Genomic DNA, 24,490 nt, shown 5'->3' on the forward strand with positions numbered 1-24,490 from the left:
ATTATAAGGAATCATGTTACACTTTCATTGCACTGTTTACACAGATTGCATAATTGCTATAAATAGCACGAGGAATCTTACAGCCAGCTTTACCATAAAAACCCTATCACTTTGACCACTCTTTTAATTGACCACTCTATTTTTTTCCTCAAAAAGTAATCTTATTTTATCCTTACCAAGTCAACCATAAATGAAAATTACCGGTAGAACTTTCTCTATCTCTATTTATTTGACCACCCTGTCATGACAAACTATCATGAGCAATTTCTTTTAGATAACATAAATGGTGGTTCAGAATATATCAAAGTTGGGATTCAGGAAAGTTGCCTTTACATGTTTTAATCCTCCAAGATTGTAAGCATTTCACTATGAACTGTCAAAAAAGTTGAACTTTCTGATAATTCCATACTAAAATTATTTGGCTTTGATGATTTCCTAATTAATTCAATTATTTACAATCATATTAATTATTTTTTTCTGGGTGAATTGATAGGGTTATACAGTACAAGAATTACATACAATGTAAGTCAAATTTTGACCAAAAATGACAAAAAATTCCTTAAAAATACACATTTGCATATTCATCACAATTTGAAACAAATCTAAGTTGGGTTATCCTTAGGGACCTGTATACCAAATAACAAAGCTGTCTGCCCAGCGGTTATGAAGAAGAAGATTTTTTACCAAAAACACCTTTTTTGGCATTAATTTGCCTATTTTCAACAACATCAAAAAATAAAAAAATAGTTTCTCAAAATCATATTTTTCATCTACACAACAAATATCAAATCAGTAAGTACTGCGGTTCTCAAGATATTTGAGTGGATGGACGCCTCACAAACGGACATACATACATACATACATACATACATACATACATACATACATACATACATACATACATACATACATACAGACTGACGACGGACGCCGGACGGATACCCATCCCAATAGCTTCTATAGACTATAGTCTATAGTAGATAAAAACTATTCAAAAAGACCAACATGCTCACTTGATTGCAATGAATAATCACTAACATTTAAGTACGACTCTTACGAATACTTTTCTAGTTCGTTTGGGTTCAGAGGAGTTTACTGGAGCAGAAAATAATCTAAAGACATCTCGATGTGTTTAACGAAAATAGAATGTTGTATTGATAAAAACACGCCCGAAAACTGTTGTAAATTGGTGTTAGAATGGTGGCGGTCAATGGTTGACCGCATCCATTCTATTTCTGAACGCGAGAGTTCAATTCAGAACACACATAACACGTCCCATATGATCAAACTTAAACCATGCGACGTGTCCTGAGCGTCAAAAACTTTAGAGCATATAATTGGTGAACCACTCTTTTACGAGAGTGGGGATTTGGCCCTGCGGTTCTGTCTGTTTGCTTCTCCTCTAGGTGACTGGATACCGTATGTTGTGGGTTGGAACCCGGTTGAAAACCCCGTATTTAATGTGATAATGTCAACGAAATTACTGGCGGGGACTGTGTCATTTACAATGGCTTGTTATATTCTGTTCTGTACACCCAGTGCTGTGTTCAACGTCAACAGTAGGCAGCTTGACAACGACAGAGTGGTGAAAGCGATTTCTCAGCATTTCGTTTTCAACAAGCCGGATCTTAATCGTCAACCTTTAGCGTAGCCGGGACTTACCCCGAGGTCTGAAGTTAGAAGCACGGTACAGTGAAAGCCTGACTAGAGCACACATTAGATCGTCATTCTGGTAGCCAGAAGTTTCGGAAGAACGGAATGAAAACAGTTCCAATTTCAAATCCCCACGTCTGATTCAGTGCAACCGCAAAACAAAGGTCTCTGCATGAAGATGGCAATACAGATAATCGTCGCATGTGCAGCCTTGCTCCTTGGATTGCCAACAGGTAAGAACGGTTTAAATATTTCTCTTGAACTCTCTTACTCTCTTAAAGGGACAAAGTCGGCCATTTTTCATAAATTTTGTTTAATACGAGATACTACTTATATTGTTTGACATGTTGAAAGATACTGAATAAATGGGTGACCATGCACATATTCGACCCCGGTTTTAGACAAATTAAATGAAACCATCACGGAAGTGAATTGATGGTCATGACCATTAAGTCATTTCGCGATGACTTCACGTATCTTGTCTAAAACCGGGGTCGAATATTTGCATGGTCACCCATTTATTCAGTATCTTTCAACATGTCAAACAATATAAGTAGTATCTCGTATCAAACAAAATTCATGAAAAATGGCCGACTTTGTTCCTTTAACATCCGTTTGAGTTGCATTCGATTTCCTTCATCATGTGGTTCTGTTTCTCGAAGGTTCTCCTTCCTCACGAAACATACCATACAGATGGGCAACAGCTACCAGATAAACGCAACCAGCTGAGAGAAGTCGCGATTAAACCGACGGACGTCAGAAATGCAAGAATTAATTGATTAACTTGGTTCTCAATCCACAATAGATATTGTTAGATATAAAATCGTGGGTCGAATAGTTTTGAGAGGGGTACCAAGGAAGCCATTTGTATAAAAAAACAAGCAAACCCACTTAGAATTGCAATAGGAGTGTTAAATGACTCGAAACTGGGACAAATCACGGATGTGCAGTGGTGACCATCAACGCCATCGACAAGGACGGTTGAATGGTGGTGTGTAAAGCTCTGGACAGAAAACAGGCAAATAAACTGGTGTTGTACAAATTATTTAATGACAAAAGACTATATATCTACACATGTGGGTCTCCATCGTCAAATATCTATCATCATCATTATCATTGTAATTAACCTCTTCTACATATGTCTTAAAACTTGAAATCTGACGGCCAGAACCAAGTTGTATGATGTCGTTACACTGAGTCTAGTCTATTTATATCATACAAGGCAGCTTTTCTAGTAACCAGCCGATGTCACGGCTTAACTCTAAGGGAGTGCAAACAATGAGGAAACGACTCGACATAGAAGTTTTGAAAATGTCTTGAAAGATTGCCCTAGTTGACCGTTTTTTGCTTGTTAGCATTCAGCAATGGGGAAGTAAACGCATGAGTACATTTTTTTACTGTTTCCGCATTGTAAACTATACTAGTCATTGCAGTTTTAGTGCAGAGGAGCAAAGGTGAATTCGTAATGTCTTTTGAGTTAAAAACTAGTGCAAAAATAGAAGCTTGACCTCGGGTGTTGTAAAGCAATGGCATATTATTAAAGTCCTAAACATGAGACATCTGCTTTCATCCATTTAATGATTATCGAATCTCATTGTGTAGGCTGTAAAAAAACGTGTACGCATGCGTGTCAGCATGCGCGTACGTACACCAATGTAGGTATACGTAGGTAGGTAGGTAGGTAGGTAGGTTCGCTGTACATATCACCTTACTATCTAAGGGCCTGATGCATTAGTATTGTACTTTAGACTATTGTTACATCAACTCCAACTTTCAAAGTTTACAATTGAGCAAAACGAATCCGACAATGGTGTAAACGTAACTTTAAAAATAACAGGTCAAATCACTACGATCGTCAATACGTATTTCATAGGGATGTCCTTTTTCAGGTTTGTCAAAATTAGTAAAAAAATGTCAAAATCTTTTTTCTGTAATGTAACACCAACCTTTCTAAAGCCGATGATAAGATAACTTTAAAATTGCCCCTTTATGTTCCTTCGCATGACCTCATTCGACTTCGTTAATTTAATGGTAAAGATTATGTTTTTGGTCAATATGAAATTTTGTGATAATTTTTTTAAAACAAGCTACTGATAGTATATTTTTCGGGTGTAAACTCACTTCCTTATGGTGCCTTTATACATATATGTCAAAATTAAAGTCAAATTCGACTGTTGGGGCCAGTACTCTGCTTCTTTTACAACTGGTGAAAACATGTATTTCTAAAATGAAGCAAGCGATTTCAAGTGTAATTGATGGGCTCCAGGAAATGATATATGCAAAAATTTTGATTGAAGTATTTTGGGAGGAGCAATATTCTAACGTAAGCTTGAAATAAAAAAAGCTTTTCTCCAACAGTACATGTCACCTACTTTCAGATTTGTGATATAACTTCTTAGGAATGACTTGACACCACTTCTCCAAAAGGTGATGCAATTATCATGTTTAATTATTATCTGTCATTATTTATGACTTTAAAGATAATAAAACAGTAACGGTAATGTAGCTTTCGAATTTTAGATGCATCATTATGTGTTCAAATAATGGTGACTTATGATTGTGTAAATTTTTGGGCAACTATTTTTTGTTTAAATATCTTCCATCAAAATCACTTATATGATGCCTTTCAAATTTCGGATGTAGATTTCTGAAAATGATCTTATCAAGTTTCTTCATATTGTCATTCTATGCTCATTTATATTTTTTGGATAGATAATTTCTTTTGTATTTTAATTAAGGGAAGTTTTTCATTGAGCAAAGTTTGTCAAACTTTGATTTCAAATTTGTTTGTTTGTTCGTCTGTATGAATCAATTCGTACTTGATGAGTTGACGATTAAATGTGATGCAGTAAAAAAAATTATAAGAAATATTTTCGAAAAATGGTATCCCTAAAGAACACTCAAAAACCTGCAGCTATGTTGATATTGAAAAACGATTGTGAGATTGAATATTTATATTTTAGGGGTCCATTCGTTGTTCCGTAAAAACAACTGTGAAACCTCTTTACATTTTCATTATTTCCGACCCTTCTTTCTTGTCAAATACCACTTCTCGGATAGCTTTCAAATTTTGTCGGTGAATATTACTTAGCAGTGTCATTTAAATTAATTACTAATTTGCATACATAATGAATTTTTGTTTTAGGGTGAATGCCCAGAAGCACTGCATCAAATTGTATGAAATGTGATACAGGTGATAATCTGTAAGTGTTATAATTGAATGAAAACTGATTTGCAACATCCTGTCGATTAATTACTACTTGAATCATTTTTAGTCCCCACGGACACCGTCCGGGGGACTTATAGGTTTGGTCATGTCCATGCGTGCGTCCGTGAGTGTGTGCGTCCGTGCGTCTGTGCTTGTGTCCGTCCGTTCACGCAGATATCTCAGAGATGCCTGGAGTGATTTCATTCAAACTTGGTACAAGGATTAGTTCTTATGTGACACATATGCACGTCAATTTCTTTTGTGATACAATCCAATATGGCCGCCATGCGGCCATTTTGTTACGTTTTTTTTCATGTACGGAGCCATAACTCAGGCACATTTCAACCGATTTTATTGTAAGTTGGTACAAGGACATTGATCTTTGTCATACATATGCACGTCAATATGTTTCACGATATGATCCAATATGGCAACATGGTGGCCATTTTGTTACGATTTTTTCATTTCCGAAGGCATAACTTAGGCACGTCTCAACCGATTTTATTCAAAATTTATACAAGGACATTGACCTATGTCATACATATACACGTCAATTTGTTTCACGATATGATCCAAGATGGCTGCATGGCGGCCATTTTGTTACAATTTTTTTCATGTTCAGAGCCATAACTCAGGCACGTCTAAACTGATTTTATTCAAAGTTGGTACAAGGACATTGACCTATGTCATGCACATACACGTGGATTTGTTTCACGATACGATTCAATATGGCCGTGTGGCGGCCATTTTGTTTCCTTTTTTTCATGCCCAGAGCCATAGCTCAAGCAGATATCAACCGATTTTATTCAAAATGGTACAAGGACATTGACTGAAGTCATGCATATGCTCTTCGATTTTTACGGTGATATCTACTACATTCGCTGCGTGGCGGCCATTATGTTATGATTATTTCATGTCCGCAGCCATTGGTTTTATGTTTTCACCACCATGGAACTAATTCTCGGCCATTGAGCCCCATCTGTATCGCAGTATTTTACATCACACACCTAATTAATTAAATATACGCAAAGTAGTTTTAAATAAAAATACTTTGGGGTGTTTGAATGATATTCGTCGGTATCGGAGGTATTTGATGCAAGATTTTAGTGTGACCTTCGATCAAGTATCACGTACCTAAACACTTTCATACGTTTAGACTGTGTGTGCAACAGATGAATAGTGATACATATTCCAGAACGAATGTATCATATAAGCGATTCTATTCACTTATTGTTTTGAAGACAATTGTACCGAAGGAGCTACCAAGGTGTACAAAGGTTTCCACTTTTCAGGGAAAGCGCTGTTATGCACGTGAAATAAGACATTTCCTCGAGTTTAAGGACAACTGATACCATTATGGATATTGGTCATATCGGAGCGTATGTATCATAATATTTGTGCTTGTGCTCAAGGTCTGATACGAACATGCAAAGTTTTGAAAACCTGAGTTCAAAAAAAATAAGAATGCAACATTAAATTAAGGAAAATTTTACTTAGCAGACCGATTGATCGTCTTAATATACAGAGCCTATCCCCTTTCTTTTAAAGAGGCAGACTGGACGATGTATTTCGACGTGAAAGTTGCGAACTACACAGGAGATCGTGAACTGATAGCACATGTTTTCGCCAACTTCCCAAGATTCATGTGTGAAGATCCTGTCAGACTGCAAGTGAAGATGAACGATGATGAAACGACTCATCTGACCAGGGAATTATTTAGTATAGACAACGTAAAGAACCATTTTCCTTGCGTCAATGTCAACCATTCGGACAGTGTATGCGAGAACTTTCAAGTTCGATACTGTTGTCCCGGTAAAGTAAATGATTAAAAGTACATCGTTAAATAATGTGCAAGTTAACAATTAAAATTACAACCCAAAGGAGGAAAAGTTTAAAAGGTATCGCTGTTCAAAAATATGTGTGAGTAATGCAACTTTCGTGTCAAAGCAAAACTTTTAAATTAGGAACACGTTTAGGTGATTTTCAGTTCATTTAAATACATATTTGCTGACTTTTAGTTCACAACAAATCGCGCGGATAACGTATTGTAAAACTTCACTGTCGCAAGATAAATACTGTACCTGATACAGAAATTTCATTTCAAACTTCACCCAAGTTTTTTACCCTTTACACTGCTATTTGTACTTTTTGTGCATACTTTCTTTGTCACTGTACTCTTTGAAGAATCTTACGAATTTGCAGAATACACTTTACACAGACCGTGGGCGTAATACATATGTACTCCCCAAGATCTAAGACCTCTCTCTCTCTCTCTCTCTCTCTCTCTCTCTCTCTCTCTCTCTCTCTCTCTCTCTCTCTCTCTCTCTCTCTCTCTCTCTCACAGGAGGGCATGGGGCCAAATGGTGTCTCATAGATGAAGAGTTAGAACACCATCCCCCGGAGAAAATCTATTCCATCGCAATTAGAGAGGTAGGTTGAAATTATTTTGAAGGAAAACAACAATTTAATGTAGAAAAGATACTAGGTCTTAAAACGTTAGGAAGACATAAATTAATGATTCATATGTATACTATCCTCCTTTATAAAGAAATATAGATGCAAAAATTTCATTGATTCGCCAAGTATCTACCATTTCTTTTATCATACGCGTTGGCTTTTTGTTTTGTAATAGGTAAATTCGTTTCAAGTGGCCATGGCTTGACAATGCAAAACGTCGCGTAGGAACTCAGAAGAGTTTTCCTAAAGTCTGTGACGCGTACGTAAATTTCAAAATATCCTTGGGTGCTTGGCTTGCATCGATGTGAGTTGTCGAATTTCCACTAAAGACCTCAGTCAGTTCAAAAGTATGGTTGCTTCAGGTTGTCATTGATAAGACTACATACATACACATGTTGCTATGTGCCATGACATATATCTGACGTCCAAGCTTTCTTTCAATGCTCTTGGAAACAGTATCGACAGGGTTGTATCAAACTAAGTTTTGACACAGATGTAGGTCAATAATATTATTCCATTCCAAAAGCTACTCCTACTATAGTATATATAGAGATGGTAACAGTATCAATATACGGCAAGTCATGAGACATACCCTAGACTTGTGTACAACAATTAATCCAAATGATGTTCAATATTGTGTTTCAGAACACCAAGGTTGATAAAGAAGTTTGGAGAATACCTTTCGACGATATTCTCGGCTCTGGCGAAACTTCAATTCACGATGTAGCCATAACAGTAGACATAGTGCATGGAAATAAGGTAATCGATCTTAAGCTGCATCGACAGTTTGAGACTGGCGATCGTTGCGTTCACCAGCTCGATGGCGAGCCTTGTGATGGTATCGTATATAAGAATTTTAGTTTAGGAACTCATATCTTGGTAGCTTTTTTGGATAAGGGACAGTCCTGTTCGGCCAGGAACAAATTCGGAAGACTTTGTGGAGGTTTGTTACATTCAATTTATGTTGATGTCAGTCGATTTATTATTTATAAGACTGTTAAAAGAGACAAAGTAGCAATTGTTTAGCATTATGTTATAGTAATGTGGCGTGGTCTAGTGGTTGTATGATCGTGATCGTTCGGTACGTATATTGTTCATGGTTGTGGGTGCTATTCCGCCTTACTCGTGTTAGGGTCCGGTACTAACGCATATATAGGCGAATGGTACATCATGATTCGGTTTGTTTAATCACGATACTTCTAAAAAATGATTACATTTATACCTAGAAAGGTTGGCTCTCTACAAAGACTTGGTCCACCACAGCCAAATAGCTGGGCTGCTCACTGAAGTCAGTACGTCAAAGTCCTAGAGCGTCTACATCTCTGTAAAGGAATGCATCAAGAAGTGCGTCTCTCTCTAGAAAGCGTGCAACTTAAATCGTTTCCAAATCTTAAGATTGTCATGACTTTGGTATGCATCTATAATTAACTAAAGGAGGGAGGAAGGTCACTCTCGCTTAATTACAATGTCAAACGGGATGAAGTGATCTGTCGTCATTGCTGAGCAGTTGTTAAATAGTACGGCTACGTCAAAGGTCAGGAAAATGAACAAGGAGATGTCATTCTCACGGTGCATCACGTGTAGGGTTACTGTCGTTCAGAGTAATTGTCTGTTGTCAAAACTAAATTAAAAAGACTGAAATACTAAGCAAGCGGTGGGCGATATCACATACTATTTGCGATTTGTTTAAGTAGTTATGGGGAGTTTTGTGTTGATTAGTACATGATAACCTGAAGTAAGTACACGCTGCTTTTAAGTGATTTGTTCATAGACCCTCGAGAAAAACGGGACAGGCAACTGCTGTAGTTTCTTTGTACGATCTATCTTGGAATATATTAAGTTTATCTGCCAAACGGTCCCGACAACAATACTTCGTACGTACATTTAATCTCATTAACGTTGTGCATATGTACACTTTGCTCTTGCACAGCACTTTTCGAGTAATGACACAGATTTTTGAGGGTTTTCTTGATACCAGTCATGGTGAATGTTCTGATAACGATGAATATCACGTATAGCACTCCTCGCACAGAAATATGTTGACACATAGAAACAGGTAGATACAGAAAGTCGCTTAATATGGAAATAAGCTAAAAATAGGCATATACCTACCAAACTTTAAGCATTCTTAGCTCCTGAAGTGATCAACGTGCCCTAACAGTCTCATAAATTTCAATGCATTTAGCTTCGATATATATTCCATTTCCCAAAGTATTTAATATGCAAATGAGATACTCACGATATGTCAACTTCGGGTCTGGCTTCCTCTAAGCAGTGTACCTCAATGTAAGCTAATAATTAGAATGTTCTGCCCATCAAACCTTTTGCATACTAATCCCAAGTATGATCAATGAATCTCTAAGGTCCGATTGAAATCGGTATAATTGTGAGTATGTGCCATAGTATGTTAGTGCTTATGAGGCTGCCGTAAAGTGGTGTTTATAAACAAAGTTTTTTTTCATATATCTCACCTATGATGGGACGCCATCTGATTATATGCAAAATGAAATTGTTACATAAGGACCTTTAACCCGGCCTGCCATCTTGTGTGTTGTAGGATTTTTGTCAAGTTTAACGTTGTAATTACAGAAGCCAAGCTGACATTTCCACAATTTCTGAACTCTGGTGTGTTCTGTGTTCGCACGCAAGCCACCTACCAACACGCAATTCAACGACGCAGTACCTTTACTGAAAAGCGAGCCACAAATAGTAACCCCGACGTGATTGTGGATATTGGTAGTCACCTTGCTTTCTGGATGGTGTTCATCTAAGGACGACTGACTGTAGTGTACGATTATTCGTAAAGTTTGACAAGAAATGTACAGAACTGTGCAGCATTGTGGTAACTGGCTGTATCACTGCATTTTTTTAGCTTGTTGTGAGGAACCAACGACTTTTTGTTGTGCCAAAGGGGAACAAGAGCCTGTTTCTTCTAGCTCATCATTTTGTTTCTGATGCAAGTAAGAAGCAAGATTTTTCAAGTGTAATCCATTGATCGGTATTCCACTGGGGCAGAAGATTTGCTACATTGTGTTTGTCGAGTATAACTTTTGTTTACTTCTGAGAAGAAAAACCATAGTTGTACATTTATTGTTCTTTAGTTTTTTGATTTCGGCAAGATTTTCGAGTTTGTTATTTTGTCTTTAAAAAAATAACTTTCATTGTACGTGTTCCACATTTCGTCCTTGCATATTAATAAGTTGGGCTTGTATTGTATTTTCTTTTGTTTATGCCCTGCATATGTTTGAAATTTAATATTAATTGTAGCCTTTGTAGAGGTTGCCAATTACTTTACTATATCTTACATTTTTTGTGTATTGAATCATGGCAACTAGTGTCACACCTGAACAATTCGTCAAGGTAGAGACATCCCTTGAACAAGGCAAACAAGCGAATACTCCTGTTACTGAGTATGTTGTTGACACCAAGACTAGTGCTGTTTTCCTGAAAAAACACACCCTTCTGGTGCAATACCAAAATATACAATGCAATATCCTCATGTTTCTTCAGGGGTTTGTTGTTATGTTGACTATCAGCTAACCTATCAATCTGTTCAAACAAAACAGTGACATTTTTTCTGTTTCTGAATATGGAACAAATGTTCCTCCTATTGCACACATGGCAGCAGGTGAAGGCATTGGTAAAACTAAACAAATTCCACGTTATCAAAGTTTTCAACTAGACAGAATTCCTTTTAGTACAGTGGGCATGTCAACAATGACACAGAAACAATCAAGCCTGGGTGTAAGCAGACCTGCTGCTCAAATTCAGACAGAATATCAACCTTTAACTACTGTTCAATATTCCTCTCATTATTAAAATATGCCAAGTTTTAACATGACATCTTCACATCAACTAAAAAATGTTCCAATATTTACTGGAGGGCCAGACTGTAAAACTTTGATCGAAGATTGGATTAAAGATGTCCAATATTTGCTTAATGCAGGAGGAATGCCTGAGCATTTACAGTTTATGACTATTGTGAGAAATTTAGGTAGAGAGGCTAGAAATCTGATACTTAACCTACCTGCTGTACATCAAACTCAAGAGCGAGCTTTTGATGAGTTAAGGGCGGAATATGGTGACATCAGTTGTTCATTGGATCCTATGGCAGATTTTTATGCAAGAATTCAAAAACCTAATGAATCCGCTAGTTCTTATGCGATATCACTTGAAGCTGTCTTACGTAATATAGAGGAGAAACAGAATGGAGGAATTCCTCTTCCTGACCGAGACTATTGTCTGACACATCAGTTTATGAGAGGCCTTCAGGAAGATGTTGTTTATAACCGGCTTTACCCAATGCAACCGTAATGTTTAAGTTTCAGTCAGCTGAGAGCACAAGTTCGACGTTTGCTGAGTGAACAGAGGGCAAACCCTTCATATAAGTCGAAAAAAGTAAACACCCAACCACAAGTTGTCAATGACGATAATTGCAATGTGAAGGAAAAACTGGGGGAAAAATGATGTCCCCTCTACACAGATTGCAGAGTTTACAGCTTTAATGAAGAAACTGGCTTCAAATCAGGAAGAACAAGCCAAGAGAATGCATGACCTGTAACAAAGATTTGAAGTTATGACAGCCAAACTTAGTAATACAGCTGCTAGAGATAGAAATCAGTACTACTTTCGAAGTCGCCCTTGTCACCCAGTTGTTTGCTATACTTGTGGTAGGGAAGGCCATATAAGCCGAGAGTGTGAGACTGCTAAAACTGGTACCCAAAAAACACTTTTAAACGACCAAAGCCTGTGACGACAGGGCACATCACAGGCAGTAAAGAAAGGTGTGGCCCTGTTATGAATTCTGACATTAACATGAAACTGGGTAAACCTTACAAAATGCTCCAAGAAACACGAAATATTGAAGCAGAGATGTTGACGGTTCTCATCACCAATTGATAGGTCCAGCTAACGAAGAATCTGTAATTGTTTATGGTGTTGTCAATAGAGCGCTTATTGACACTGGTTACTTCTGTAACGAGCAGTTTTATACATGAACATCCAGAATTGTGCAAACAACCTCTTCAATCCAGTTATGTTATAATAGAGGGTGCCACAGCTCAATCAGTTCCATATGATGGAGTTATTTTGCTAGATTTGGAATTTCTTGGTCAAAGATTAAGAAGTGTTACTGCATTTGTGGTTACCACCACAGACTACAGAACAGTGGTTCCTTTACTTATTGGTACCAATGTAATTCGAGCAAGTCGTACACAATTGAAAAATGATTTTGGGTCATGCTTCTTGGAGAAGGTAAAGAAGGAATCTACAGTTTAGTATGGTGCATACAGAGAGGCTGGGCACATGGAATTTAACACAGCAGATGGTCTAGTCGGTCCTGTTAAATATATTGGACACTGTCCTTATGTTGTTCCTCCCAGGAGTGAGGCACATGTTTATTTTCAGGCACCAAAAACTAGGTATGCTTGTCCGTATACAGCACTAGTAGAGAGCCCTCAAAATCGAGGTGAAATGAAAACTCTTTTTTGTATTAGCAAGAAGTTTGACAACTGTGGAGAATGATCGTGTAGTGGTACGAGTCTTTAATTTGTCTGCTAAACCAATGGCAATCCATCAGAACACTACACTTGCTAATTTGCATACTGACGTCAGAGTAGAAGATGGGGGGGGGGGTTACAGGCTGGTAAGACCAACAATTTACAAGTCACACCAAAGCTGTTAGATGGAGACCGGGGTAGAGCAAGATTTCGCTCGAAGATCAATAAATACGAAAGTCCCCTCCAAAATGGTTCACATCGACACAGATCCCGATCACCATGTTGTACAGTGTGTTCTCATCACACAACAGAAAGAAGTAACTTTCCAAAAGTAGACCTTAGTGGAGTTACAGTTGAGAATGAAACTGAACGTCAGCAGTTACGAGATTTTTTAAGCCATAACTTGGATGTGTTTTCTCAGAACTCTCTTGATTATGGTCATACAACTACAATACAGCATGAGATTCCTCTTATTGATGATAGGCCATTTCGATTACCTCATAGGAGAATTCCTCCATCACAGTATGAGAAAGTTCTTCAGCACTTAAAGGATATGGAAAATACTGGCGTAATACGTCCTAGTAAATCACCTTATGCTTCTTGCATGGTGATAGTTAGCAAGAGAGATGGTTCACTGCGTGTTTGCATTGACTATCGACAGCTGAACTTGCGCTCCATAGGAGATGCATATCATTTACCTAGAATGGATGAAGCTCTAGAAGCCTTTGGAAAAGCAAAATACTTTTCATCTCATGACATCACTTCCGGTTATTTGCAAGTGGCTGTCTTGGGGACCAAAATTTTGCTACTTTCTTATATACTTAGATGATATGTTAGTATTTTCAGAGACATTTGAACAGCATCCCAAAAGACTTGAAATGGTTTTTGATCATCTGAGGAAACATGGATTGAAGTTGAAGCCTTCAAAATGGGTGTTCTTACATAGAAAAGTCAAGTATTTGGGCCATATTGTCACTGCAAATGGCATAGCTACTGACCCTGAGAAGATAGATAAAGTTATAAAGTGGAAGAGGCCGACGAATCGCAAAGAAGTGTTGCAGTTTCTGGGGTTTGGAGGCTATTATCGCAAGTTTGTGAAAGGATTTTCAGCCATTGCATCTCCATGAAGTTATCTGACATCAGGAGATATTCGAAAGAAAATTAAAATAAATCATAAGATTCCTCTTCCATTGAGTGGTCAGATGAATTTGAGTCTGCTTTTCTAGCTTTGAAGGAAAAACTCGCCACTGCTCCTGTGCTGGGCTATCCTGATTTCATCCTCCCATTTACCCTACAGACAGATGCTTCCCTTAATGGTCTTGGAGCTGGTCTGAATCAGTGTCAAGAGGGAAAGGAAAGGGTTATTTCTTACGACAGTCATGGACTTTCACCCTCAGAATCACGTTATCCAGCCCATAAACTGGAATTTTTTTGTGGTTTAAATGGTCTGTGACAAAGAAGCTAAAAGATTATCTTTATGGAAACAAATTTACAGTTGTTACTGACAATAATCCTTTACTGTATATGAAGTAACTGCGAAATTGGATGCGACAGGTCAGTATTGGATATCTGAGCTGGCTTTGTTTGACTTTGATATTAAGTATCGGCCTAGTAAAAATACTAACGCTAATGCTGATGGCCTGTCAAGGATGCCAAAAGAAGATGTTGCAGAAGCTTTTAGAGTGGTGAGTTCTATAATTTCCGAGAGCAATAGCAGGTCAAAACAGGTAATGGATGATCACCTTTCAACAGATCTTAACAGTATACATGTTGGTGTCCAGTTCTCCCATATAGGGATCAAAGAGAAATGAGTTATCTCCAGGGAGAAAATAGAGTAGTTTGACGAGTGTTTGTATATAAGGAAGAAGAAAGAAAGCCAACTCGCAGAAAACGAGCAAAGGAGTCCAGAGAGACAAATCTTCTCCTTAGACAATGGGAAAAGTTAACTGTAAAAACGGACTTCTGTATAGATGTTTGCATGGTTGTGAACGGAATACAAACTTACAGCTTGTTCTACCTAAAACACTGAGAGAACAAGTACTCCAGAGCCTTCATGACATGAATAATCATCTTGGTTTTGAAAGGACAATGGATCTGGTGAGGAGACGCTACTTTTGGCCAAAGATGGTTTCCTATGTTAAGCAACGGTGTTCCACTTGTAAACGATGTGCCTTAAGAAAGATACAAACATCTACACGGGTACCACTAGTTAGTATTAGCACTACAGAACTAATGGAATTGGTGTGTATAGACTTCCTGTCTCTTGAAAGATCCATAAGGCAGTGAAGAAAACATGCTTGTAGTCACAGATCACTTTACTGGATATTCTCAGGCATATACCACCAATGATCAAAAGGCAAAAACTGTAGCCAAGATCCTCTGGAAAAGATTTTTCTGCAAATATGGCTTTCCGAAAAGAATTCATGCTGATCAAAGCAGAACTTTGAAAGCTTTCTAGTCGCAGAGTTGTGTGCTTTCTCTGGAATGCAGAAAAGCAGAACAACCCAATACCATCAACAAAGTAAATGGAATGAACGAGCGGTTTAATCATATTTTACTAAACATGCTTGGAACTCTGGATCCTTCACAGAGGCAAGATTGGAAGGAATACCTGGAAACCTTGACGCACGCTTATAATTGTACTCGCCATGACTCTACTGGTTTCCCCTCTTCTTCTTAATGTTTTTTCGCCATCCACGTCTTCCTATAGATTTGGGTTTTGGAGTAAGTGATGATGAAAAAAATAAAGAAATTAGCTATTCGGATTGTGTTCATGGACTACGTGACAGGTTGCAGTATTCTTATAATGAAGAAATTCAGCAGGCTGATAGAATGGGGTAAACAGAAGGATAACTATGATATACATGCTGGAGATTATGCGATTTTATACCCAGGTGATAGAGTGCTAGTACTTGACAAATTCCACAGATCGGCAAATGCAAGCTCCTTGACAAAGGGAAGCCATGCCATCTGTGGTAATTTCAAAAATAGCAGATGTTCCAGTTTATGTCCTCCGGTCTGAAGATGGAAAAAAAGAACGAACTTTACACAGGAATATGTTGAAGCCATGTATTTTTCTTGCAAACAGTGACAAGAGTACCGATTGCAGTACATTTAAGATTCCGGAGAATGATTTTGACAGCAAACACGGTTATACAAAAAGTGAAATAAGTTATGGCGATTTTCTGGAAATTCAGTTGCTTCTAAATGAACATCAATGTCTGATTCACAGTTTATCTAGTTCTTCTCTTAATCATGGCGAAATGTTAAGTGCAGACGATCATGGAGCTGTGGTATCAGAACCTTCAAGTATGGCCTCAAGAGACAGCCATAATGATAGAGAGCTCATACAAGAAATTGATGCTGATATCGAGAACAATATAGAAACTGAAGTTGAGGTTGATGAGCCAGATAGTATTTCCTTAGTTGAAGTTGATTTACACTTGGAGGATGCAGCACAAAGTTCGCACAGTGATATCCAGAGAAAAGCAGAAGCTGAGGTGGAATCTGATGTACACCTAGAGGATGCAGCACGTTTAACACAATGATATTCAGATAGAAGCAGAAACTGAGCTGGAAAAATCAGAGAGTGCTCCCACAGTTGATGTAGAATTGGATGGTACATCACAAGTTGTACATCAGGGGGATCATGATATGGAGAGAGACACAAATCTTTTGAAAAAGTCAACATCAGATTTTCAGAATGTTGATCATCAATCAAATAAGACTCTTGAGTATCGCAAACAGAATGATTATTTGGGAACCGGAAATCGAGAAATGGTTAATATACATGATGTGACTACCAGTGAACCTGAAGTTACCACTGAACAGCCTTCCTCCTGTAATGCAGATGAGCCTTCAGAAGGTGGAGCAGAGGTTGAACCAAGTCGCTACAAAACAAGGAATAGAAAACCACCTGATAGGCTCATCTATTATAGTATGGTCTTAATCTGTGAATTATTAAAAGACAAACTTAGAAATTCTTGAGCTATGCACTGGTTTTCCAAACTACAAGGATGTCGTTTTTTTTGTGACAGGGGAGAATGTGACTATGTGCCATAGTATGTTAGCAGTTATGAGGCTGCCTTATAAAGTGGTGTTTATAAACAAAGGTCTTTTTTCATCTATCTCACCTATGATGGGGGCGCCATCTGATTATATGCAAAATGGAATTGTTACAGAAGGACCTTTAACCCAGCCTGTCATCTTGCGTGTTGAAGGATTTTTGTCAAGATTAACGTTGTAGTTAAAGAAGCCAAGCTGACATTTCCGCAATTTCTGAACTCTTGTGTGTTCTGTGTTCGCACGCAAGCCACAAACCAACACGCAATTCGCCAATGCAGTACCTTTACTGAAAAGCGAGCCACATAATTAAGCAAATTTGTGTAAGGCCAGGAAGAAAAAATAAATTGTTCATCGGAATCGCCGCTTCTACTTTGGCATATTTGGAATTTTTTTTTTTTGATCGCGGCAAATTCTTACTTCCACATTACATATATTTTTAGTACTGTCGCTGGTGGCGCCCTACACTGTGTCGGGTTTTCGCGGGCACGGGATTTTGAATGAGACTTCATACGTGTTCGGACTTAGTTGACCGCCAACACGTTGTTGTGACGTCTGAATTTGGCAAATCACGACGCAAAGTGGGTCGATTTGGCCAGAAATTTGCTCGTTTTTTAAAGGTTAGTACATGTCACATCATGAGTATTAATTTGATCGCCAACATTCGACATGATGGCCAATAGTTAGTTCCAGAGACGCTATTCAGTGTTTGTCCTGATATTAGGTTTGACGATTTGTTCAACAAGATCGTGACAGTAGATGGACGGTGCATTTGATTGAATGAAAATTGCATCGAAAGTATAAAAATTTACGGCAATGACAAAACACATGGTTGCGTCGATGTTAAAGTACGATCTGAATGATAACTTCACTCCAATCACAGTACAGTGTTGTTAGACCATTGTGTCAAATGTGTATATGATAGACAGTAATTAAGAGGCCAAAACATGGGCCAAAGTAAAATGGAAAAACTCAGATACTAGGTCCCACCAGGACAATATTAAAGGACAATACTGAATTGTTGAATTTCAGTGATTTGCTGTACTTTTCAGTTTTATTCTGAGAGAATGTTGAAATGCTCAGAATATGTTGTTCAAACACTCTGTGAATGTAATGGCCTATGTTATTGTTAGGAAATATAGTATTGAATTCAGTTACCGGTATCAGTGTTTCTTGTCTGAGATATTTCTGCTAAAAAGGGAAACAATTATCTTGCCTTGTCTGCATCTGTGCAAAAATGCCAGAGAACCGCGTTTACCTTCGGCCTCAAAAAAAAAAAAAAAAAAAAAATTTCGCTCGCCGCTCCTGGGACTTGGTCCAAAAACTCAGATGAACAAGATTTTTTTTTCTCTGGCCTAATAAACAAATGAGCGAATAATAAGAATGTCAAGCCCATTAAACTTTAAGTATGACTAAACCCTAATCCCTAAGAGGTCTGATGAAATCCACCGCATTGAATTTTTATATATGGCCCAATGTAAAATAATTCGAAACATATGCAAATGGATTATAATCTATAAACGACACCCACCAAACACCATAACACAGTCCCTTTATCCACGAATAGAGGGACTGTGACCATAATTATGACCATAGAGGCGTTCATAGTTTATATCAATATTTATTTGCTAATACTTTCAGAATGGCCCATTACCATGCTCACTAATTATTCATATTACTGTTAACTATGCAGACCATACCCTTTAAAATCTAATCAGAACTTGATCGTGCCGTATTTATGCTATGTACGAAAGCACATGACATTCTGGTCGATTTTTATCTACGGCTTGATGGAAGGACACACACATGCATGCACTCACACACACATGTATGACATGGCCCACGAGGCTCATGCTCTCTGTGTGACACTTTCTGACAACCCTTAGATACTCTGAGACCCCTCAACCTTATGAACAAATGATCCTTAACACAAAAAATTGAAAATCTCATTAGTTACACAAAATGGTACATTATAAAATAACGCATTATACAGGAACGTTATTGTTTCTGTGCTTATGTGAATGCATTTACTTTAACCAATAGACAGAGAGTTGTTGTCGTTTAAAATATTTTCTAAATATGTTCATTTTGTATTATATTGTTCTTTCTTTATATTGCACCCTACAGAACAATCGTTTTTCCGTCAGTGAAAACAATTCATCGGTGATCCTTACTAGCCTGCTCGATGCAGATATTTTATCCTTGTACTCACTCGTTATCCAACTAACCTTTACGGTAAGTCAACCCTCACCCTTCGTTGGCAACCATTCCTAAAATGCATAAAGTCAAGTTTAGATTGACAACACACATATTTTACGTGCCGTTTCGTTGTGAACTCATCCGGAAATGTGGTAAAAAATTTGCATAGAAATTATAACAACCAGTACAGCTTTTATATCTGACAGAAATTCATGACGTATCTTTACATTGCGCATTGCATGCGTGAGACTTCAAAAAATCTACAGTGCTCGATTCTATCCTCAGACAGACAGACAGACAGAACTAAAAATATCCTTATTTCGGACATATCGTTATATTGCGCTTCTAGGTGGTGATAAAATTTGATAAACTATATTCGTTTTGGTGGCGACATATAAGATATCATAATTTCTTTCTCCCAGTTTAAGCGACGTATTCATTGCTTCGATAAAGTTCGTGTGTGCGATGTGTGATGGTGAGTGTACGAGCGTGAGTGCTTTAGAAGTCCACAACGTGTGGAGTCGTCCAAGGCAGAAAAATGTAACAACTTAGCCCCGTTATTGAACCTCTCTTTTTTGAGAGTAGTGATTTTGCCGAGCGGTTCTGTCTGTTGTCACTTCGCAAGACAACTGGATGCCGTATGTTGTGAGTTCGAACCCGATTGAAAAGTAGCCGTATTGCTTATGTTAGAGTAACTCGATGTTTTGTCAATAATTGACCATGATACGTCAAAGACCTGATCCTTGTTCTTAAGAGATTGGTTTAAGGGAATACGGAACAAGTCAAAATGAGGTATATTGTACTTGAGTAATTTGTATTTTACATTTTATATATATATATATATATATATATATATATATATATATATATATAATGTATGCAATATATATGTTTGTAGTTCTTACTGTCAGTCTGTTTAAAGATTGCAGGATGCATGAAACCTAAATACTATTATTTTGTACTTGAAATTTTATATATATATATATATATATATATATATATATATATATATATATATATATATATATATATATATATATATATATATATATATATATATATATATATATATATATATGTTTTTTCAGAACGGGAGTGTCTGGCCTCTTCATCTAAATATTGAAGTTACCGATGTCCATGGGTGGCCATTGGTATATAACACCACATGTGAGACCACATCCCAAATCGATGTAAGTAGCTGTCCTTTTCTACTTATAGATCGATTACATATTTCCGGTTACTGTGCAGCCTTTTTATGTAAATGTTGATACATAGCTTTACCTGATTTCGGAAAGACAAATGATATTCAAAATTTTGATTCGAATTCTAGTCATTATTTGATCTTATACAGAGATCTTCAATTTTTACTTTTTCACCATTAACTGCAAAGTCTGAATTGGTTGATTGCAGTTTGCAAAGAATAGATTTTACCTATTTACGAAATAATGTAGTTTGTGGCAAAAAGCGCTATCTTTAGTGACTGTTCACTATTGAAAAATATGCCTTTAGTGCCTGGTAATTGAAAGAATGTAAATCATCTGTACAGCATTCGCAAGACTTATCAGATGTAAATCTCATTAAATTTTGGTTGAGTCAGAATACTCCATTAAGCAACAAGAGAAGGAAGTGTTAGTTGTCCGTAGGGACTTATAGGTTTTGTCACGTCTGTGCATCTGTGGGTGTGTCCGTCTGTCCATTCACGCAAATTTCTCAGATATGCCTGGAAGGATTCCATTCGAACTTGGTACAAGGATGGATTACTCCCTATGTCATTCATATGCACGTCGTTTTGTTTTGTTTTATGATATGATCAATTATGGCCGCGTGACGACCGTTTCGTTTTCAAATCATTAACAAAGTTGGGACTATGTCATTGACAATGACGTTTTGAAAAGAGCTGTCTTTCTGGAGCGACAGCACTACTTTTGTTGACATTTTGTACAGATGTTGTTCACACAGATTTCTTATAGTATGCAATGAACTATGTCAGTTTTAAGTCAATTAATTGCTAATTTGCGTATATGATAAATTTCGGTAATGAGGGTGAGATGTCTAGAAATAATGCATCAAATTATCAAATTTGATGAAACTTGGTTCAGATCTTTAGCACAGTCCTATAATAGTGTACGAAGACACTTAGCAGTATCATTTGAGATAATTGCTTATTTGCATATTTTATGAAATTTCCTAAATAGTGGGTTATGTCCGGAAATATTGCATCACATTTGATGAAATACGGTACAGATATCGATTTCTCAGTACTTTAGTACTGTGTGAAGACATGAAGAAGTATCATGTCAATTAATTGCTCATTGGCTTAATTGATGACCTTAAATAATTAGTGTGATGTGTCTAGAAATGCTGCATCAAATTTGATGAAACTTGGTGCAGATGTTGGTCTTTCAGTAGTGTAATGTATCGTGTCAATTAGCTACTGATTTGCATTTTCAATGAATTTCCGTAATTAGGCTGATATGTCAAGAAATAGTTCATCAGATTTCATGAAATTTGGTATGGATGTGAGCTCACATTGCTTTTACAGTGAATAAAGACGTTTATCAATGTCTTAATTAATTTTTTTTAATTTGCATAATGAACATTCCGAATTTGAGTCATTTGTTCTGAAAAACCCTATTAAATTCGATGAAAGTTGGTACACATGTTGATCTTACAATGACGTAATACAGTTCCATGACACTTAGCGGTATTAATTGCTAATTTGTATACATAATGAATTTTTGTTTAAGGGCGAATGTCCAAAAGTAATGCATCAAATTTAAGAAATGTGGTACAGGTGATAACCTGTCAGTGTTTTCTTAGGATGCAACAGTACTTGGCAACATCCTGTCTGTTGACAACTAACTGACTTATTTCATGGCCTTTGGTAATCAGGGTAACAAACCAGATTGATTTTACGTTTTCACCACCGTGGAACCAATTCTTGGCCATTGAGCCCCTCTGTATAGCAGTATTTTTAATCAAAGACCCAGTTATGAAGAGGAATTTTTCCAGGACTTTGTGGCCACTGTAACGTTGTTGCCTATTCATTGTTTGCTTATTTCACTCACATTCACAGAATGGCGTTTCACCTCTTCAGCCCTTCCAAATACGCATACATGGACTGTCCACCACGACGTTGATAAGCCATTACGATGACGCACACCTTATACTTAACAATTCAGAATGTGAGTAGTTCTCTCCATATTTCTTGAGACAAGGTTATAAATTACACGTTTCTTTGTTTATTCGTTCAGTGAATGAAACTATGAGCTGCATATAAAAAGTGCCACAATGAGCCCAAGACGAGCGGCGACAATGTTGTCACACAAGGAGAAGTCCTTGTTTTTTGCAGAACAAATGCAGCTTCCTTTAACGATTCCAAGTTCTCACTTGTGAGCTACTCTGTAATATAAATGAGCCATAGGCGACTTGACAATCATTTTAAGGTGTCGGTTGCCAACACGGGGAAACAACGAAGAAAAACAAACTCCAAGGATAACACAGATTTAGAAATTTACCTCCTACAAAGTTGTCGACACTAACCATCAACCAAATTTCAGCGGTATAGACACTTCGTTAAAGCCGGCTACCTTTGCCGACTTTCAAAGTTCAAGAGACGAGATGCACAAAGTTAACCGTACTCTTACATGACACAACGTGACCAACTTTGAAAATTATTCGCGTGTTTATGGAACATACCGACGTTATACTTTATGTATCAATTGTCTGGATTATTTTCGTCGTAGAATAAGAGAATATATCAGTGACACGATGACTTTGAGGGCTCGACATGTAGCATGGATACATCAACTATCTATAGCGCCCTGATCTGCGTTAGGGCATCGAAAACTTGAAGTGTTTCACATAATATGTCAAAAGTTCAGGCGGTTGGGTCCGGGAAAACAAATGCGAACATCCGTATTGGAGATAAAATGCATAAGTGGGACTCACAATTTGCAAAGTGGAAATACCTTTCTGGATTCAAATGATTATCAACGACTTCAAAGAAATTTTCCAGTTACACATATATTTTGATCGAGGGAGAAACACCATTCACCATGATGTTTGTGTACATCGATGAGCATATCGAAGATATAAGAAATTATCCAAACAAAATTAATGACCTGAATTGTCTGACATAGTTGTTTAACCAATATACAAATTCCACTTTTGTGGTTGCAAGAGGACGAACTTTGGTCATTCATGTAATAACGCCCGACATTTTATGCCTGAACCAGCCAAAAATATTGTTTCCTGATGTAGCTTAGGCCAGTGTTATATTTTCATGCTGAGCAACCGTAGTTGGAGAGAGAATTTTTTATGAATCATGCAAATTACTTCTTTAAAATCAGATGCTAATAAGATATGAACCGCCTGACAAAATTGGTAAATATTGTTGTATTCATTTCTGATGATAAAGGACGCAGGTGATGATAGATGAAGGTTTGATTCAAAGGGATAGGTAGCCGCAATTGATAATATTGTTTAGGGGCTGAATATCTTTGTCCTATATTTTTGCATTATCTCAAACGTAACGTTTTTTTCAGAGTTTGAGCCATACGGAAGAAATGGTGGAAACTGTCGAGCTTTTGGATATGACAATATTCTCCTTTTACCACTCACCTTAATACGGAAGAAGCTGAATAAAATCCGTCTAAATTAATGAGAGGGTATTACCGGACAAAATACGTTCCATTTCAGAAAAAGGAGAATAGGCAATGCCCGCTAACAATGTATATACATTTATTTGATGTCAACCAATGTGCTATTTTAGTCACTTCAGCGCCTTAACTAGATTTTTTTATTGCAGGTAATGTTCAAGGTTTTGGACATGCTGCTCAGAAAGTTCACGGATATGACATTCAAAGGCTCGAAATCAAGTACAAGTTTGAAGAAGGAAGTAATACCTTTCAGTTTGATTTTGCAATTTTACAGGTATATTTTTGAAAGGAATCTCTTCATATGTCACAGGGTTTTCTAAATAAGCTTCATTTTCTCTATGAAAAATTTGTAAAAATGCAAACATTTTGATCAGAGTTCAACCGAAAAATTAGTTCATGCTTTCATAACATACAGACTGAATTAGTCCACTTCAGACGATGCAGTCAGTTTACACCAGCCAATAGGTAATACGTTGTTTTATGGTTGCAGACCTCTTATGGGGCCCAAGCCAGCTGGGCTTGGGACCCTATTGTCTTTACCGGAGTTCGACTTTCTGCAGCCGCAACAACAACAACTTCTTCTTCCGTCACTTGTTTCTCGACCTAGATCTCAGAAACCGCTGAATGCAGCCATTTCAAACTTACAGGGCCGATAGGGCCTTATAAGTACTCGTGCTCCTGATAGAGGGACTGTGTCCTGACCCTTAAAATTTCGATTGGTGACATAACATGGCTGCAATCTTCGATTCAAA

General features: G+C 37.4%; 1 protein-coding gene across 1 annotated transcript in view; it reads left to right on the forward strand.

Annotated features, from left to right (window-relative positions):
• Positions 1–1,361: 1,361 nt before the first annotated feature.
• The window catches only part of LOC139140260 (uncharacterized), a 42,271-nt gene continuing 19,142 nt past the window's right edge, over positions 1,362–24,490 (forward strand). Inside the window, exons 1-8 of the mRNA XM_070709384.1 lie at positions 1,362–1,886; positions 6,410–6,673; positions 7,206–7,291; positions 7,964–8,077; positions 19,006–19,113; positions 20,166–20,267; positions 22,154–22,262; positions 23,888–24,012. Coding sequence (XP_070565485.1) covers positions 1,826–1,886; positions 6,410–6,673; positions 7,206–7,291; positions 7,964–8,077; positions 19,006–19,113; positions 20,166–20,267; positions 22,154–22,262; positions 23,888–24,012 — 969 coding nt within the window. The 5' untranslated portion in view covers positions 1,362–1,825. The remainder of the gene's footprint in view (positions 1,887–6,409; positions 6,674–7,205; positions 7,292–7,963; positions 8,078–19,005; positions 19,114–20,165; positions 20,268–22,153; positions 22,263–23,887; positions 24,013–24,490) is intronic.

Source organism: Ptychodera flava, chromosome 9 (genome assembly GCF_041260155.1).
Source record: "Ptychodera flava strain L36383 chromosome 9, AS_Pfla_20210202, whole genome shotgun sequence".
Classification (NCBI taxonomy): Eukaryota; Metazoa; Hemichordata; class Enteropneusta; family Ptychoderidae; genus Ptychodera; species Ptychodera flava.